At 41.1% G+C, this 20008-nt stretch overlaps 1 protein-coding gene across 2 annotated transcripts in view; it reads left to right on the top strand.

Annotated features, from left to right (window-relative positions):
• The first annotated feature begins 260 nt into the window (after positions 1-260).
• Positions 261-20008, top strand: part of LOC139421650 (cAMP-dependent protein kinase type I-alpha regulatory subunit) — a 28867-nt gene continuing 9119 nt past the window's right edge. The window contains exons 1-8 of one of the 2 annotated variants that reach the window (XM_071172735.1): positions 261-358; positions 2283-2476; positions 8132-8341; positions 8646-8737; positions 8862-8923; positions 9099-9145; positions 10035-10193; positions 11409-11469. In XM_071172735.1, the coding sequence (XP_071028836.1) occupies positions 2303-2476; positions 8132-8341; positions 8646-8737; positions 8862-8923; positions 9099-9145; positions 10035-10193; positions 11409-11469 (805 nt within the window). In that variant the 5' untranslated portion in view covers positions 261-358; positions 2283-2302. The remainder of the gene's footprint in view (positions 359-2282; positions 2477-8131; positions 8342-8645; positions 8738-8861; positions 8924-9098; positions 9146-10034; positions 10194-11408; positions 11470-20008) is intronic. The other variant, XM_071172736.1, reaches the window with a different exon arrangement.

Below are 20008 nucleotides of genomic sequence, written 5' to 3' on the forward strand. Positions count from 1 at the left end.
AATGGTAAGCCAATGTAAAAACTCAACTTCTCAAGGGACAAGAGAGACAAGTCTATTTGAATATTCTTGCTGCCCCTACAAATGTTGTATTTTGTAAAAATAAAAAAAATAACAAATCTATCAATTGATATGCAGTAAACGAAATACTGTTATCAAAACACTCTGTGAAGTGTTGGCAGAACAAAAAAAGGCCTTGCCCTTTAAGGTAGTTAAACTGACGTATATACCAGAACGAGGCAGCGATTGGTCCAAACCTGATTCCGGTAGAGGGCAGCCGTCCAACTCAGGACTGAGGGGGAAAACAGGGACGAAGAACTGTCAGTTTCCCGAAATAAAGACAGCATTTCAATCAGGTTTGGTAAGAGGTTTGTCTTAATTTTGTTCTACATAATCGCGATGTATGTGTTGGAGCGCTGCAGGTATGAGGACATTGCTTGATTATAACCTGTATCTCGCGGTCTTCCCGTTTGTTATGATAACGCAAGTTGGCTAACGTTACTAGCAAGATAGCTAGGTTTCCAAGATGGCTGTTTTTATGAAAATACCTCTGCGGGCCTTTTAGCTAACGTTAATCGTTTCAGAATTTCTCAGAATATTAATTCCCTGTGCTTTCCAAACAGTTATTAAAAATGAAATGCATCATTTCTGAATATCAAGCAAGGGTCCGCTGCGAGCTACAGGACGAATGGTTGCCTGCACTCGAAAGACACAGCTAACTACCATTAGCTAGCTAGCATTTCACTTTGGTGTTTATTGTGACAGTAGTTTTGTCGTATGGTGGAAGTTACTAAGTAGTTGGGTAACTTGCCAACACTCACCAGTTTACATTATCTATCTAGGTAGTTGCCTCAAGTTTAGTTTGTTTGCCCTTGTAAGATATGTGATGAATTTAATTTTGATAATTGACAAAGTCCCAAATTGAGTAATTTATAGGGATTATGGACATCTCTCTCCATGTTGAAATATATTCATATTTTATCGATGTTTAATTCTCATTTTCAGTATACAGTAGGGTACACACACACACACACACACACACACCATAAATCAGGTTATGAAAAATTCTGTTGCACCCTGGTGTCACATGCCTGTCTGCTGCTGTCATGGTTTTGTAGCGTTCACACTCTCTCCTACTAACGTTAGCAATATAAGGAGAGTTGGCGAATGTGGCGAACTAAACTGCACCTGGCCGTGCTGCTGCTCCAGTTTCAACTGTTCTGCCTGCGGCTATGGAACCCTGACCTGTTCACCGGACGTGCTACCTGTCCCAGACATTCTGTTTTCAACTCTCTAGAGACAGCAGGAGCGGTAGAGCTACTCTTAATGATCGGCTATGAAAAGCCAACTGACATTTACTCCTGAGGTGCTGACTTGTTGCACCCGTGACAACTACTGTGATGATTATTATTTGATCATGCTGGTCATTTGTGAACATTTGAACATCTTGGCCATGTTCTGTTATCTCCATCCGGCACAGCCAGAAGAGGACTGGCCACCCCTCATAGCCTGGTTCCTCTCCAGGTTTCTTCCTAGGTTTGGACCTTTGTAGAGTTTTTCCTAGCCAACGTGCTTCTACACCTGCATTGCTTGCTGTTTTTGGGTTTTTGGCTGGGTTTCTGTACAGCACTTTGAGATATCAGCTGATGTAAGAAGGGCTTTATAAATACATTTGATTTGATTGCCACAATGCATTGCAATGTCCGTTGAATGCGAGTGAGAGTTTAGTCCATTGGTTCAGTGGTGTGGTCTACGACTATCCTGAGATTGAGTTGGTATGATACAATGGAGCTTTGTGTCAAGTCTGTCTCTTCCCCCCCCTTTCTCTTTCGCTCTGTGGAAAATAAATAAACATAAATATGGGTTGTATTGACAATGGTGATTGTTCTTCACTGGTTGCCCTTTTCTTGTGGCAACAGGTCACAAATCATGCTACTGTGGTATTTCACCCAATAGATATGGGAGTTTATCCACCCTCGCTCTCCCTCTCTCCCCCACCCCCTCGCTCTCCCCCCTCTTACGCTCTCAAAACGCCCACCCTTGCTCTAAACCAATCATGTTTTGTCCTCTCTCCCCACTTTTCACACCCTTGTTAAGTTTCTCTCCCTCCCTCACTCTGTTTATCATTATGCTCTCTTTTTATCTCTACACCCTCATGTTCTCTTCTCCTCACTGTCCTCTGTTTCTACTTCTCTCTATCAAACACTACCCCCTCTCTCCTGCTACACCTGTCTCCCTGTGCATGTATTTTCTCTGTGTTTATCTCTGTCTGTCTGTGTCCCCAGGTCAATAGGTTGTGAGTGTGATGGCGTCGGGCAGTACGAGCAGTGAGGAGGAGAGGAGTCTGAGGGAGTGTGAGCTGTATGTGCAGAAACATAACATCCAACAGCTGTTGAAGGACTGCATCGTACAGCTATGTACCTCCCGGCCAGACAGACCCATGGCCTTCCTCAGAGAGTACTTCGAGAGGCTGGAGAAGGTGAGTCTAGGTGGGCAGGGTCGTGTGTGTGTGCTGATATTTGTAAACAAAGGCAGGTATCCATCTCAAAGAAAAGTCCAATCCTACTCTGCTCTAATGGTTTACAGTAATACAACTCTATTATATTCTACTCTCTGTGTTCCCACTAGAAGGGTATACAGTAATACAACTCTATTATATTCTACTCTCTGTCCCCACTAGAAGGATATACAGTAATACAACTCTATTATATTCTACTCTCTGTTCCCCACTAGAAGGGTATACAGTAATACAACTCTATTATATTCTACTCTCTGTGTCCCCACTAGAAGGGTATACAGTAATACAACTCTATTATATTCTACTCTCTGTGTTCCCACTAGAAGGGTATACAGTAATACAACTCTATTATATTCTACTGTGTTCCCACTAGAAGGGTATACAGTAATACAACTCTATTATATTCTACTCTCTGTCCCCACTAGAAGGGTATACAGTAATACAACTCTATTATATTCTACTGTGTTCCCACTAGAAGGGTATACAGTAATACAACTCTATTATATTCTACTGTGTTCCCACTAGAATGGTATACAGTAATACAACTCTATTATATTCTACTCTCTGTCCCCACTAGAAGGGTATACAGTAATACAACTCTATTATATTCTACTCTCTGTCCCCACTAGAAGGGTATACAGTAATACAACTCTATTATATTCTACTGTGTTCCCCACTAGAAGGGTATACAGTAATACAACTCTATTATATTCTACTGTGTTCCCACTAGAAGGGTATACAGTAATACAACTCTATTATATTCTACTCTCTGTCCCCACTAGAAGGGTATACAGTAATACAACTCTATTATATTCTACTGTGTTCCCCACTAGAAGGGTATACAGTAATACAACTCTATTATATTCTACTGTGTTCCCACTAGAATGGTATACAGTAATACAACTCTATTATATTCTACTCTCTGTCCCCACTAGAAGGGTATACAGTAATACAACTCTATTATATTCTACTGTGTTCCCCACTAGAAGGGTATACAGTAATACAACTCTATTATATTCTACTCTCTGTCCCCACTAGAAGGGTATACAGTAATACAACTCTATTATATTCTACTCTGTGTTCCCACTAGAAGGGTATACAGTAATAGAGCTCTATTCTACTGTGTTCCCCACTAGAAGGGTATACAGTAATAGAGCTCTATTCTACTGTGTTCCCACTAGAAGGGTATACAGTAATACTCTATTCTACTGTGTTCCCACTAGAAGGGTATACAGTAATACTCTATTCTACTCTCTGTTCCCACTAGAAGGGTATACAGTAATACTCTATTCTACTGTGTTCCCACTAGAAGGGTATACAGTAATACTCTATTCTACTGTGTTCCCACTAGAAGGGTATACAGTAATACTCTATTCTACTCTCTGTTCCCACTAGAAGGGTATACAGTAATACTCTATTCTACTGTGTTCCCCACTAGAAGGGTATACAGTAATACTCTATTTTACTCTCTGTTCCCACTAGAAGGGTATACAGTAATACTCTATTCTACTGTGTTCCCACTAGAAGGGTATACAGTAATACTCTATTCTACTGTGTTCCCACTAGAAGGGTATACAGTAATAGAGCTCTATTCTACTGTGTTTCCTCTAGAAGGGTATACAGTAATACTATATTCTACTGTGTTCCCACTAGAAGGGTATACAGTAATAGAGCTCTATTCTACTGTGTTCCCACTAGAAGGGTATACAGTAATACTCTATTCTACTGTGTTCCCACTAGAAGGGTATACAGTAATACTCTATTCTACTGTGTTCCCACTAGAAGGGTATACAGTAATACTCTATTCTACTGTGTTCCCACTAGAAGGGTATACAGTAATAGAGCTCTATTCTACTCTGTGTTCCCACTAGAAGGGTATACAGTAATACTCTATTCTACTGTGTTCCCACTAGAAGGGTATACAGTAATACTCTATTCTACTGTGTTCTCCACTAGAAGGGTATACAGTAATAGAGCTCTATTCTACTGTGTTCCCACTAGAAGGGTATACAGTAATACTCTATTCTACTGTGTTCCCCACTAGAAGGTTATACAGTAATACTCTATTCTACTGTGTTCTCCACTAGAAGGGTATACAGTAATAGAGCTCTATTCTACTGTGTTCCCCACTAGAAGGGTATACAGTAATACTCTATTCTACTGTGTTCCCCACTAGAAGGGTATACAGTAATACTCTATTCTACTCTCTGTTCCCACTAGAAGGGTATACAGTAATACTCTATTCTACTCTCTGTTCCCACTAGAAGGGTATACAGTAATACTCTATTCTACTGTGTTCCCCACTAGAAGGGTATACAGTAATACTCTATTCTACTGTGTTCCCCACTAGAAGGGTATACAGTAATACTCTATTCTACTGTGTTCCCCACTAGAAGGGTATACAGTAATACTCTATTCTACTCTGTTCTCTACTAAGAAGGTAAATACTGATATATTATATACTGCATTGGGAAAGTATTCCGACCCCTTGACTATTTCCACATTTTGTTACATTTACAGCCTCATTCTAATATGGATTACATATCAATCTACACACAATACCCCGTAATGACCAAAACAGGTCTTTAGATTTATTTATTTTTTGCAAATGTATAATAAACAGAAACCTTATTTTTATTTAACCTTAATTTAACTAGGCAAGTCAGTTAAGAACAAATTCTTATTTTCAATGACGGCCTAGTGGGGAACAGTGGGTTAACTGCCTGTTCAGGGGCAGAACGACCTTGTCAGCTCGGGGGTTTGAACTTGCAACCTTCCGGTTACTAGTCCAACGCTCTAACCACTAGGCTGCCCTGCCGCCCCATTTACATTCAGACCCTTTGCTATGAGACTTGAAATTGAGCTCAGGTGCATCCCGTTTCCATTGATCATCCTTGAGATGTTTCTACAACTTGATTGAAGAAAATGTAGTACAATTTAAATTGATTGGACGTGATTTAGAAAGGCGCACACCTGTCAATATAAGGTCCCACAGTTGACAGCGCATATCAGAGCAAAAACCAAGCCATGAGGTTGAGGTAATTGTCCATAGAGCTCGATGACAGGATTGTGTCGAGGCACAAAGGGTACTAAAACAAGTCTGCCGTGTTGAAGGTCCCCAAGAACACAGTGGCCTCCATCATTATTAAATGGAAGAAGTTTGGAACCACTAAGACTCTTCCTAGAGATGGACGCCTGGCCAAAAGGAGCAATCGGAGAGAAGGGCCTTGGTCGGGTAGGTGACCTAGAACACAATGATCACTCTGACAGAGCTCCAGAGTTCCTCTGTGGAGATGGGAGAACCTTCTAGAAGGACAACCATCTGTGCAGCACTCCACCAATCAGGCCTTTCTGGTAGAGTGGCCAGATGGAAGCCACTGCTCAGTGAAAGGCACATGACAGCCCGCTTGGAGTTTGCCAAAAGGCTCCTAAAGGACTGTCAGACCTTGAGAAACAAGATTCTCTGATCTGATGAAACCAAGATTGAACTCTTTGGCCTGAATGCCAAGTGTCACGTCTGGAGGAAACCTGGCACCATCCCTACGGTGAAGCATGGTGGTGGCAGCATCATGCTGTGGGGATGTTTTTCAGCTACAGGGACTGGGAGACTAGTCAGGATCGAGGGGAAAGCTGAATGGAGCAAAGTACAGAGATCCTTGATGAAAACCTGCTCCAGAGTGTTCAGGACCTCAGACTGAGGCGAAGGTTCACCTTCTAACAGGATAGCGACCCTAAGCACATAGCTAAGACAACGCAGGAGTGTCTTCGGGACAAGTCTCTGAGTGTCCTTGAGTGGCCCAGCCAGAGCCTAGACTTGAACACGATTTAACATCTCTGGAGAGACCTGCAGATAGCTGTGCAGCAACACTTCTCATCCAACCTGACAGAGGATCTCCAGAGTCATGGAGTCTGAATACTTTCCGAATGCACTGTTTCAGGGCTCTACACTGACCTTTTTTTTACAAGGAGCCTAAGTTGGAAAAAATGTTGGCGCACACAAGGACATTTAGGAGCACAATGAACCATTTTGGAGGTAATAAGAATTTTTAGAATCCTTCATTTTTCTAGGTGTGCAAGGTGCTCCTAAATAAGGGAGGGAGAGATGCTGCTCTTGCTTTTCACAAATGTGGAGCTTTACGTCTGTAGCTTGTTGTTGGCCAATCAGAAGTCATCAAAGCGCCAATAGACTATGGTCATAGAGCCTCGCTCTGTGTGAGGCAAAAGTTAGGAGATATTTACTCAACCGAAGACTGAATTAAAATGACAGCATTAGAGGTGAAAGGTGGGCTACAACGACCAAGAGCCAACAGGCAGGCTGCTACTTCATATTCTGAATGGAGTTGTTGTTGTTTGTAAATGTAGGATGAGAAAGGTCACACAGCCTCAGTTAGCCTAGCTAGCTAAACTAGCTTCTCCCGGGTTTGATGCAGTTGAGACTGGGTACAATATAACCCTAGTCCATGATAAATTAACCAGCTATGGCAGCTATTGGTCTACTATAGCTCAGGTCAACTTGGTTTTTATGCTGTCCTCTCGTCTCTCTCCCGCCCTCCCTCCACGAGTGTCAGAGCGTATTATTATCTATGTATATCGGGTCTGGGTGGGTAAGCCCCAGCTCCATTTTTGGACCCGTGAAGATCTGTTCTATTCTACTATAACTGACCCCCCCGCCCCCCCCTCACTCCCTCACCAGGAGGAGGTTAAGCGGATCCTACAGCAGCAGAAGATCTCAGTTCTATTCTACTATAACTGACCCCCCCTCCCTCCCTCACCAGGAGGAGGCTAAGCAGATCCTACAGCAGCAGAGGATCTCTGTTCTATTCTACTATAACTGACCCCCCCCCCCCCCCTCCCTCCCTCACCAGGAGGATAAGCAGATCCTACAGCAGCAGAAGATCTCTGTTCTATTCTACTATAACTGACCCCCCCCCCCTCCCTCACCAGGAGGCTAAGCAGATCCTACAGCAGCAGAAGATCTCAGTTCTATTCTACTATAACTGACCCCCCCCCCGCCCCCCCTCCCTCCCTCACCAGGAGGATAAGCAGATTCTATAGCAGCAGAAGATCTCAGTTCTATTCTACTATAACTGACCCCTCCCTCCCTCCCTCACCAGGAGGATAAGCAGATCCTACAGCAGCAGAAGATCTCAGTTCTATTCTACTATAACTGACCCCCCCCCGCCCCCCCTCCCTCCCTCACCAGGAGGATAAGCAGATTCTACAGCAGCAGAAGATCTCAGTTCTATTCTACTATAACTGACCCCCCCCCCCCCCCCTCACCAGGAGGAGGCTAAGCAGATCCTACAGCAGCAGAGGATCTCTGTTCTATTCTACTATAACTGACCCCCCCCCCTCCCTCCCTCACCAGGAGGATAAGCAGATCCTACAGCAGCAGAAGATCTCTGTTCTATTCTACTATAACTGACCCCCCCCCCCTCCTCCCTCACCAGGAGGAGGTTAAGCAGATCCTACAGCAGCAGAAGATCTCTGTTCTATTCTACTATAACTGCCCCCCCCCCCCCCCCCCCCTCCCTCACCAGGAGGATAAGCAGATCCTACAGCAGCAGAAGATCTCAGTTCTATTCTACTATAACTGACCCCTCCCTCCCTCACCAGGAGGAGGCTAAGCAGATCCTACAGCAGCAGAAGTCCAACTCTCGCTCCGACTCCCGTGAGGATGAGGTGTCTCCTCCCATGAATCCCGTGGTGAAGGGGCGGCGGCGGCGCGGTGCCATCAGCGCCGAGGTCTACACGGAGGAAGACGCCGCCTCCTACGTCAGAAAGGTCAGGGGGGGTCAGCCCTCAGCCAATCACGCATCGCTACAGGTGCACCTGACCCTACAGTTGTTACTAACCAACTTCTTCCTGGCTACTTCCTGATCATTCACCCTTTTCCACAAGTGTCACCTTGCACATTACCCATCATGCATTTAAAAGCATAGGATTGGGGGGGTAAAGCATTGGCTTTACCATGGTAAAGTCCATGCAGATAAAGTGTAGGAGTGTACACTTCAGGAGAAGGGTGGAGAATCGGGCCTCGGCCACTACTTCAATCTGATCAATAATAATCTTTAACGACTGAAGGCAGTTTGCTTGTGATCAATGAAGCCGTTCCTTTCTGCCTCTGCAGGTTATTCCTAAAGACTACAAAACGATGGCCGCCCTGGCTAAAGCCATTGAGAAGAACGTGCTGTTTGCTCACCTGGACGACAACGAGAGAAGGTACGAACTGTGTGCTCACGGATTGTGTGCTAAACGATTAGTGTTCTCCTGGTGCTGTGCAATGAAAGTATGATGTGATGTTGATCCTGTCACCGTGTCGACCACCTCCCTCCGCTCTTCACAGCGACATCTTTGACGCCATGTTTTCTGTTACCTACATCACCGGGGAGACGGTCATTCAGCAAGGTATGACATTTGACCTTTTTTCACTTTGGCGTGAAGTCATGGGGAAGTTTTTTTTATTTTTTAATGACCACGTGGCCTGTCCAGGGAAAATCTCCCGGCTGTCGTTCCAACATGATCACATGACCATCATCACCGCTGGGTCAGAGTGTGGCTCACAGCTGTTGTTTTCCACCAGGTGACGAGGGAGACAACTTCTACGTCGTTGACCAGGGAGAGATGGATGTACGTCCCTGTTGTCTGTCTGCCAGGCCAACTGTTATGTACAGTAGGGAAGACAGACTACCTGTCTATGGTCTCTATAGTGGTACATCTGTTATGTACAGTAGGGAAGACAGACCACCTGTCTATGGTCTATATAGTGGTACATATGTTGTGTACAGACTACCTGTCTATATAGTGGTACATCTGTTGTGTACAGACTACCTGTCTATGGTCTATAGTGGTACATCTGTTGTGTACAGTAGGGAAGACAGACTACCTGTCTATGGTCTATAGTGGTACATCTGTTGTGTACAGTAGGGAAGACAGACTACCTGTCTATGGTCTATATAGTGGTACATCTGTTATGTACAGTAGGGAAGACAGACTACCTGTCTATGGTCTATATAGTGGTACATCTGTTATGTACAGTAGGGAAGACAGACCACCTGTCTATGGTCTATATAGTGGTACATCTGTTATGTACAGTAGGGAAGACAGACCACCTGTCTATGGTCTATATAGTGGTACATCTGTTATGTACAGTAGGGAAGACAGACCACCTGTCTATGGTCTATATAGTGGTACATCTGTTATGTACAGTAGGGAAGACAGACCACCTGTCTATGGTCTATATAGTGGTACATCTGTTATGTACAGACTACCTTTTATATGGTCTATATAGTGGTACATCTGTTATGTACAGTAGGGAAGACAGACTACCTGTCTATGGTCTATATAGTGGTACATCTGTTTGTTAAAAATACATTATATTTTAAGACAAAATACTGACAGTTCATACTGTAGGGAAAGCTATTTCCATCGGTAAGGTTGTTGTTCTCTCTCTCTCCCTCCCTCTCGCCTCTCTCCCTCCCTCTCGCCTCTCTCCCTCCCGCCTCTCTCTCTCTCACAGGTGTATGTGAACAATGAGTGGGTGACCAATATTGGGGAGGGGGGCAGCTTTGGCGAGCTGGCCCTGATCTATGGGACCCCCAGGGCCGCCACGGTCCGAGCCAAGAGCAACGTCAAACTGTGGGGCATCGACAGAGACAGTTACAGGAGGATACTCATGGTGAGACTGGCTGACTGACTGGCTGGCTGGCTGGCTGGCTGGCTGAATGAATGACTGGCTGAATGAATGACTGGCTGAATGAATGACTGGCTGAATGAATGACTGGCTGGCTGAATGAATGACTGACTGGCTGAATGAATGACTGACTGGCTGAATGAATGACTGACTGGCTGAATGAATGACTGACTGGCTGAATGAATGACTGACTGGCTGAATGAATGACTGACTGGCTGAATGAATGACTGACTGGCTGAATGAATGACTGACTGGCTGAATGAATGAATGACTGACTGGCTGAATGAATGACTGACTGGCTGAATGAATGACTGACTGGCTGAATGAATGACTGACTGGCTGAATGAATGACTGACTGGCTGAATGAATGACTGACTGGCTGAATGAATGAATGACTGGCTGAATGAATGAATGACTGACGGGCTGACTGACGGGCTGACTGACGGGCTGACTGACGGGCTGACTGACGGGCTGACTGACGGGCTGGCTGACGGGCTGGCTGGCTGGCTGAGTTAATTCAGCTCTATGTAGATATATGATAATTCTACAATGTTATGAGGTGTTATTTTCCCCGGCAACAACATTATTGGGAGACATTGGTTTGAACAGATCAGCTCCATATAGTTTACTGAGCCTCCACACGGCGTCAGTTCAGCCGTCTCTAACAATGGTAGCAATACCAGATGTCTGGGGCTAAATCTGAACACAGTTAGTACACATTTGGCTGTTATTATGGGACTTAACATGCTCTGTCTCTGTGTCTCTCTCTCTCTCTGTGTGTCTGTCTGTGTCTCTGTGTCTCTCGCTCTCTCTGTGTCTCTCGCTCTCTCTGTGTCTCTCGCTCTGTCTCTGTGTCTCTCGCTCTGTCTCTGTGTCTCTCGCTCTGTCTCTGTGTCTCTCGCTCTGTCTCTGTGTCTCTCGCTCTGTCTCTGTGTCTCTCGCTCTGTCTCTGTGTCTCTCGCTCTGTCTCTGTGTCTCTCGCTCTGTCTCTGTGTCTCTCGCTCTGTCTCTGTGTCTCTCGCTCTGTCTCTGTGTCTCTCGTTGTCTCTGTCCCTGTGTCTCTCGTTCTCCCTGTCCCTGTGTCTCTCGTTCTCCCTGTCTCTCGCTCTCTCTGTGTCTCTCGCTCTCTCTGTGTCTCTCGCTCTCTCTTGCTCTCTGTCTCTCACTCTCTCTGTGTCTGTCTCTCTCTGTGTCTTTCAGGGAAGCACTTTGAGAAAGCGTAAGATGTATGAGGAATTCCTCAGCAAGGTGTCCATTTTAGGTGAGGAGTCGCACATTCTACACATGACTACTCCAACCAACAAGCTGTTCAAACAGTTGGAGAACAGTCTAACAACATGCTAACTACCTATTTACCTACCTACCTATTTACCTACCTACCTATTTACCTACCTACCTATTTACCTACCTACCTACATATTTACCTACCTACCTACATATTTACCTACCTACCTATTTACCTACCTACCTATTTACCTACCTACCTACCTATTTACCTGCCTACTTACCTACCTACCTATTTACCTACCTACCTATTTACCTACCTACCTATTTACCTACCTACCGATTTACCTACCTACCTATTTACCTACCTACCTATTTACCTACCTACCTATTTACCTACCTACCTATTTACCTACCTATTTACCTATTTACCTACCTATTTACCTATTTACCTACCTATTTACCTATTTACCTACCTACCTACCTATTACCTACCTACCTACATATTTACCTACCTACCTATTTACCTACCTACCTATTTACCTACCTACCTACATATTTACCTACCTACCTACATATTTACCTACCTACCTACATATTTACCTACCTACCTACATATTTACCTACCTACCTATTTACCTACCTACCTATTTACCTACCTACCTATTTACCTATTTACCTACCTATTTACCTATTTACCTACATATTTACCTATTTACCTACCTATTTACCTACCTATTTACCTACCTATTTACCTACCTATTTACCTATTTACCTACCTACCTATTTATTTACCTACCTATTTACCTACCTATTTACCTACCTATTTACCTACCTATTTACCTACCTATTTACCTACCTATTTACCTATTTACCTACCTATTTACCTACCTATTTACCTATTTACCTACCTACCTACCTATTTATTTACCTACCTATTTACCTACCCACCTATTTACCTACCTACCTATTTACCTATTTACCTACCTACCTATTTACCTACCTACCTATTTACCTACCTACCTATTTACCTACCTACCTATTTACCTACCTACCTATTTACCTACCTACCTATTTACCTACCTACCTATTTACCTACCTACCTACCTACCTAACTACCTACCTACCTACCTACCTATTTACCTACCTACCTACATATTTACCTACCTACCTACATATTTACCTACCTACCTACATATTTACCTACCTACCTACATATTTACCTACCTACCTACATATTTACCTACCTACCTACCTATTTACCTACCTACCTACCTATTTACCTACCTACCTACCTACCTACCTATTTACCTACCTACCTATTTACCTATTTACCTACCTATTTACCTATTTACCTACCTACCTATTTACCTACCTACCTATTTACCTACCTACCTATTTATTTACCTATTTACCTACCTACCTATTTACCTACCCACCTATTTACCTACCTACCTATTTACCTACCTATTTACCTACCTACCTATTTACCTACCTACCTATTTACCTACCTACCTACCTACCTACCTACCTATTTATTTACCTATTTACCTACCTATTTACCTACCCACCTATTTACCTACCTACCTATTTACCTACCTACCTATTTACCTACCTACCTACCTACCTACCTATTTACCTACCTACCTATTTACCTACCTACCTATTTACCTATCTACCTATTTACCTACCTACCTACATATTTACCTATTTACCTACCTACCTACCTATTTACCTACCTACCTATTTACCTACCTACCTACCTATTTACCTACCTACCTACCTATTTACCTACCTACCTACCTATTTACCTACCTACCTACATATTTACCTACCTACCTACATATTTACCTACCTACCTACATATTTACCTACCTACCTATTTACCTACCTACCTACCTATTTACCTACCTATTTACCTACCTACCTATTTACCTACCTACCTATTTACCTACCTACCTACCTATTTACCTACCTACCTACATATTTACCTACCTACCTACATATTTACCTACCTACCTACATATTTACCTACCTACATATTTACCTACCTACATATTTACCTACCTACCTACATATTTACCTACCTACCTACATATTTACCTACCTACCTACATATTTACCTACCTACCTATTTACCTACCTACCTATTTACCCACCTACCTATTTACCTACCTACCTACATATTTACCTACCTACCTACATATTTACCTACCTATTTACCTACCTACCTATTTACCTACCTACCTATTTACCTACCTACCTATTTATTTACCTATTTACCTACCCACCTATTTACCTACCTACCTATTTATTTACCTATTTACCTACCCACCTATTTACCTACCCACCTATTTACCTACCTACCTATTTACCTACCTACCTATTTACCTACCTACCTATTTACCTACCTACCTATTTATTTACCTATTTACCTACCCACCTATTTACCTACCTATTTATTTACCTATTTACCTACCCACCTATTTACCTACCTACCTATTTACCTACCTACCTATTTACCTACCTACCTATTTACCCACCTACCTATTTACCTACCTACCTACATATTTACCTACCTACCTACATATTTACCTACCTATTTACCTACCTACCTATTTACCTACCTACCTATTTACCTACCTATTTATTTACCTATTTACCTACCCACCTATTTACCTACCTACCTATTTATTTACCTATTTACCTACCCACCTATTTACCTACCCACCTATTTACCTACCCACCTATTTACCTACCTACCTATTTACCTACCTACCTACATATTTACCTACCTACCTACATATTTACCTACCTACCTATTTACCTACCTACCTATTTACCTACCTACCTACCTATTTACCTGCCTACTTACCTACCTACCTATTTACCTACCTACCTATTTACCTACCTACCGATTTACCTACCTACCGATTTACCTACCTACCTATTTACCTACCTACCTATTTACCTACCTACCTATTTACCTACCTACCTATTTACCTACCTACCTATTTACCTACCTACCTACCTATTTACCTACCTACCTACCTATTTACCTACCTACCTATTTACCTACCTATTTACCTATTTACCTACCTATTTACCTATTTACCCACCTATTTACCTACCTACCTACATATTTACCTACCTACCTATTTACCTACCTACCTATTTACCTACCTACCTACATATTTACCTACCTACCTACATATTTACCTACCTACCTACATATTTACCTACCTACCTACATATTTACCTACCTACCTATTTACCTACCTACCTATTTACCTACCTACCTATTTACCTACCTACCTATTTACCTATTTACCTACCTATTTACCTACATATTTACCTATTTACCTACCTATTTACCTACCTATTTACCTACCTATTTACCTACCTATTTACCTATTTACCTACCTACCTATTTATTTACCTACCTATTTACCTACCTATTTACCTATTTACCTACCTATTTACCTATTTACCTACCTATTTACCTACCTATTTACCTATTTACCTACCTACCTACCTATTTATTTACCTACCTATTTACCTACCCACCTATTTACCTACCTACGTATTTACCTATTTACCTACCTACCTATTTACCTACCTACCTATTTACCTACCTATTTACACCTATTTACCTACCTACCTATTTACCTACCTACCTATTTACCTACCTACCTATTTACCTACCTACCTACATATTTACCTACCTACCTACATATTTACCTACCTACCTACATATTTACCTACCTACCTACATATTTACCTACCTACCTACATACCTACCTTACCTACCTACCCTACCTACCTATTTACCTACCTACCTACATATTTACCTACCTACCTACATATTTACCTACCTACCTATTTACCTACCTACCTATTTACCTATTTACCTACCTATTTACCTATTTACCTACCTATTTACCTACCTATTTACCTACCTATTTACCTACCTATTTACCTACCTATTTACCTACCTATTTACCTACCTATTTACCTATTTACCTACCTACCTATTTATTTACCTACCTATTTACCTACCTATTTACCTACCTATTTACCTACCTATTTACCTATTTACCTACCTATTTACCTATTTACCTACCTATTTACCTACCTATTTACCTATTTACCTACCTACCTACCTATTTATTTACCTACCTATTTACCTACCCACCTATTTACCTACCTACCTATTTACCTATTTACCTACCTACCTATTTACCTACCTACCTATTTACCTACCTATTTACCTACCTACCTATTTACCTACCTACCTATTTACCTACCTACCTATTTACCTACCTACCTATTTACCTACCTACCTATTTACCTACCTACCTATTTACCTACCTACCTACCTACCTATTTACCTACCTACCTATTTACCTACCTACCTACATATTTACCTACCTACCTACATATTTACCTACCTACCTACATATTTACCTACCTACCTACATATTTACCTACCTACCTACATATTTACCTACCTACCTACATATTTACCTACCTACCTACCTATTTACCTACCTACCTACCTATTTACCTACCTACCTACCTATTTACCTACCTACCTATTTACCTACCTACCTACCTATTTACCTACCTACCTATTTACCTATTTACCTACCTATTTACCTATTTACCTACCTACCTATTTACCTACCTACCTATTTACCTACCTACCTATTTATTTACCTATTTACCTACCTACCTATTTACCTACCCACCTATTTACCTACCTACCTATTTACCTACCTACCTACCTACCTACCTATTTACCTACCTATTTACCTACCTACCTATTTACCTACCTACCTATTTACCTACCTACCTATTTACCTACCTACCTACCTACCTACCTACCTACCTATTTACCTACCTATTTACCTACCCACCTATTTACCTACCTACCTATTTACCTACCTACCTACCTATTTACCTACCTACCTACCTACCTATTTACCTACCTACCTATTTACCTACCTACCTATTTACCTATCTACCTATTTACCTACCTACCTACATATTTACCTACCTACCTATTTACCTACCTACCTATTTACCTACCTACCTACCTATTTACCTACCTACCTACCTATTTACCTACCTACCTACCTATTTACCTACCTACCTACCTATTTACCTACCTACCTACATATTTACCTACCTACCTACATATTTACCTACCTACATATTTACCTACCTACCTATTTACCTACCTACCTACCTATTTACCTACCTACCTATTTACCTACCTACCTATTTACCTACCTACCTACCTATTTACCTACCTACCTACATATTTACCTACCTACCTACATATTTACCTACCTACCTACATATTTACCTACCTACCTACATATTTACCTACCTACCTACATATTTACCTACCTACATATTTACCTACCTACATATTTACCTACCTACATATTTACCTACCTACCTACATATTTACCTACCTACCTACATATTTACCTACCTACCTACATATTTACCTACCTACCTATTTACCCACCTACCTATTTACCTACCTACCTACCTACATATTTACCTACCTACCTACATATTTACCTACCTATTTACCTACCTACCTATTTACCTACCTACCTATTTACCTACCTACCTATTTATTTACCTATTTACCTACCCACCTATTTACCTACCTACCTATTTATTTACCTATTTACCTACCCACCTATTTACCTACCCACCTATTTACCTACCCACCTATTTACCTACCTACCTATTTACCTACCTACCTATTTACCTACCTACCTATTTATTTACCTATTTACCTACCCACCTATTTACCTACCTATTTATTTACCTATTTACCTACCCACCTATTTACCTACCCAACTATTTACCTATTTACCTACCTACCTATTTACCCACCTACCTATTTACCTACCTACCTACATATTTACCTACCTACCTACATATTTACCTACCTATTTACCTACCTACCTATTTACCTACCTACCTATTTACCTACCTATTTATTTACCTATTTACCTACCCACCTATTTACCTACCTACCTATTTATTTACCTATTTACCTACCCACCTATTTACCTACCCACCTATTTACCTACCCACCTATTTACCTACCTACCTATTTACCTACCTACCTATTTACCTACCTACCTATTTACCTACCTACCTATTTATTTACCTATTTACCTACCCACCTATTTACCTACCTATTTATTTACCTATTTACCTACCCACCTATTTACCTACCCACCTATTTACCTACCTACCTATTTACCTATTTACCTACCTATTTACCTACCTACCTATTTACCTACCTATTTACCTACCTACCTATTTACCTACCTATTTACCTACCTACCTATTTACCTACCTACCTATTTACCTACCTACCTACCTATTTACCTACCTACCTATTTACCTACCCACCTATTTACCTACCTATTTATTTACCTATTTACCTACCCACCTATTTACCTACCCACCTATTTACCTACCTACCTATTTACCTACCTACCTATTTACCTACCTATTTACCTACCTACCTATTTACCTACCTATTTACCTATTTACCTACCTACCTATTTATTTACCTATTTACCTACCTATTTATTTACCTATTTACCTACCTATTTATTTACCTATTTACCTACCTATTTACCTACCTATTTACCTACCTACCTATTTACCTACCTACCTATTTACCTACCTACCTATTTACCTACCTACCTACCTATTTACCTACCTACCTACCTATTTACCTATTTACCTACCTATTTACCTATTTACCTACCTATTTACCTACCTACCTATTTACCTACCTACCTATTTACCTACCTATTTACCTACCTACCTACCTATTTACCTACCTACCTATTTACCTACCTACCTATTTACCTATTTACCTATTTACCTACCTACCTATTTACCTACCTACCTATTTACCTACCTACCTATTTACCTACCTACCTATTTACCTACCTACCTATTTACCTACCTACCTACCTATTTACCTACCTACCTACCTATTTACCTACCTACCTACCTATTTACCTACCTACCTACCTATTTACCTACCTACCTACATATTTACCTACCTACCTACATATTTACCTACCTACCTATTTACCTACCTACCTATTTACCTACCTACCTATTTATTTACCTATTTACCTACCTACCTATTTACCTACCCACCTATTTACCTACCTACCTATTTACCTACCTACCTATTTACCTACCTATTTACCTACCTACCTACCTATTTATTTACCTATTTACCTACCTACCTATTTACCTACCCACCTATTTACCTACCTACCTATTTACCTACCTACCTATTTACCTACCTACCTACCTACCTATTTACCTACCTACCTATTTACCTACCTACCTATTTACCTACCTACCTATTTACCTACCTACCTACATATTTACCTACCTACCTACATATTTACCTACCTACATATTTACCTACCTATTTACCTACCTACCTATTTACCTACCTACCTATTTACCTACCTACATATTTACCTACCTACCTACATATTTACCTACCTACCTATTTACCTACCTACCTACCTATTTACCTACCTACCTATTTACCTACCTACCTACATATTTACCTACCTAACTACATATTTACCTACCTACCTACATATTTACCTACCTACCTACATATTTACCTACCTACCTACATATTTACCTACCTACCTACATATTTACCTACCTACCTACATATTTACCTACCTACCTACATATTTACCTACTTACCTACATATTTACCTACCTACCTACATATTTACCTACTTACCTACATATTTACCTACCTACATACATATTTACCTACCTACATACATATTTACCTACCTACCTACATATTTACCTACCTACCTATTTACCCACCTACCTATTTACCCACCTACCTATTTACCCACCTACCTATTTACCCACCTACCTACCTACATATTTACCTACCTATTTACCTACATATTTACCTACCTACCTATTTACCTACCTATTTACCTACCTATTTACCTACCTACCTACCTATTTACCTACCTACCTACCTATTTACCTACCTACCTACCTATTTACCTACCTACCTACCTATTTACCTACCTACCTATTTACCTACCTACCTATTTACCTACCTACCTATTTACCTACCTACCTATTTACCTACCTACCTATTTATTTACCTACCTATTTACCTACCCACCTATTTACCTACCTACCTATTTATTTACCTATTTACCTACCCACCTATTTACCTACCTACCTATTTACCTACCTATTTACCTACCTATTTACCTACCTACCTATTTACCTACCTATTTACCTACCTACCTATTTACCTACCTACCTATTTACCTACCTATTTACCTACCTACCTATTTACCTACCTACCTATTTACCTACCTACCTACCTATTTACCTACCTACCTATTTATTTACCTATTTACCTACCCACCTATTTACCTACCTACCTATTTACCTACCTACCTATTTACCTACCTACCTACCCACCTATTTACCTACCCACCTATTTACCTACC

Source organism: Oncorhynchus clarkii, chromosome 12 (assembly GCF_045791955.1).
Source record: "Oncorhynchus clarkii lewisi isolate Uvic-CL-2024 chromosome 12, UVic_Ocla_1.0, whole genome shotgun sequence".
Lineage (NCBI taxonomy): Eukaryota > Metazoa > Chordata > Actinopteri > Salmoniformes > Salmonidae > Oncorhynchus > Oncorhynchus clarkii.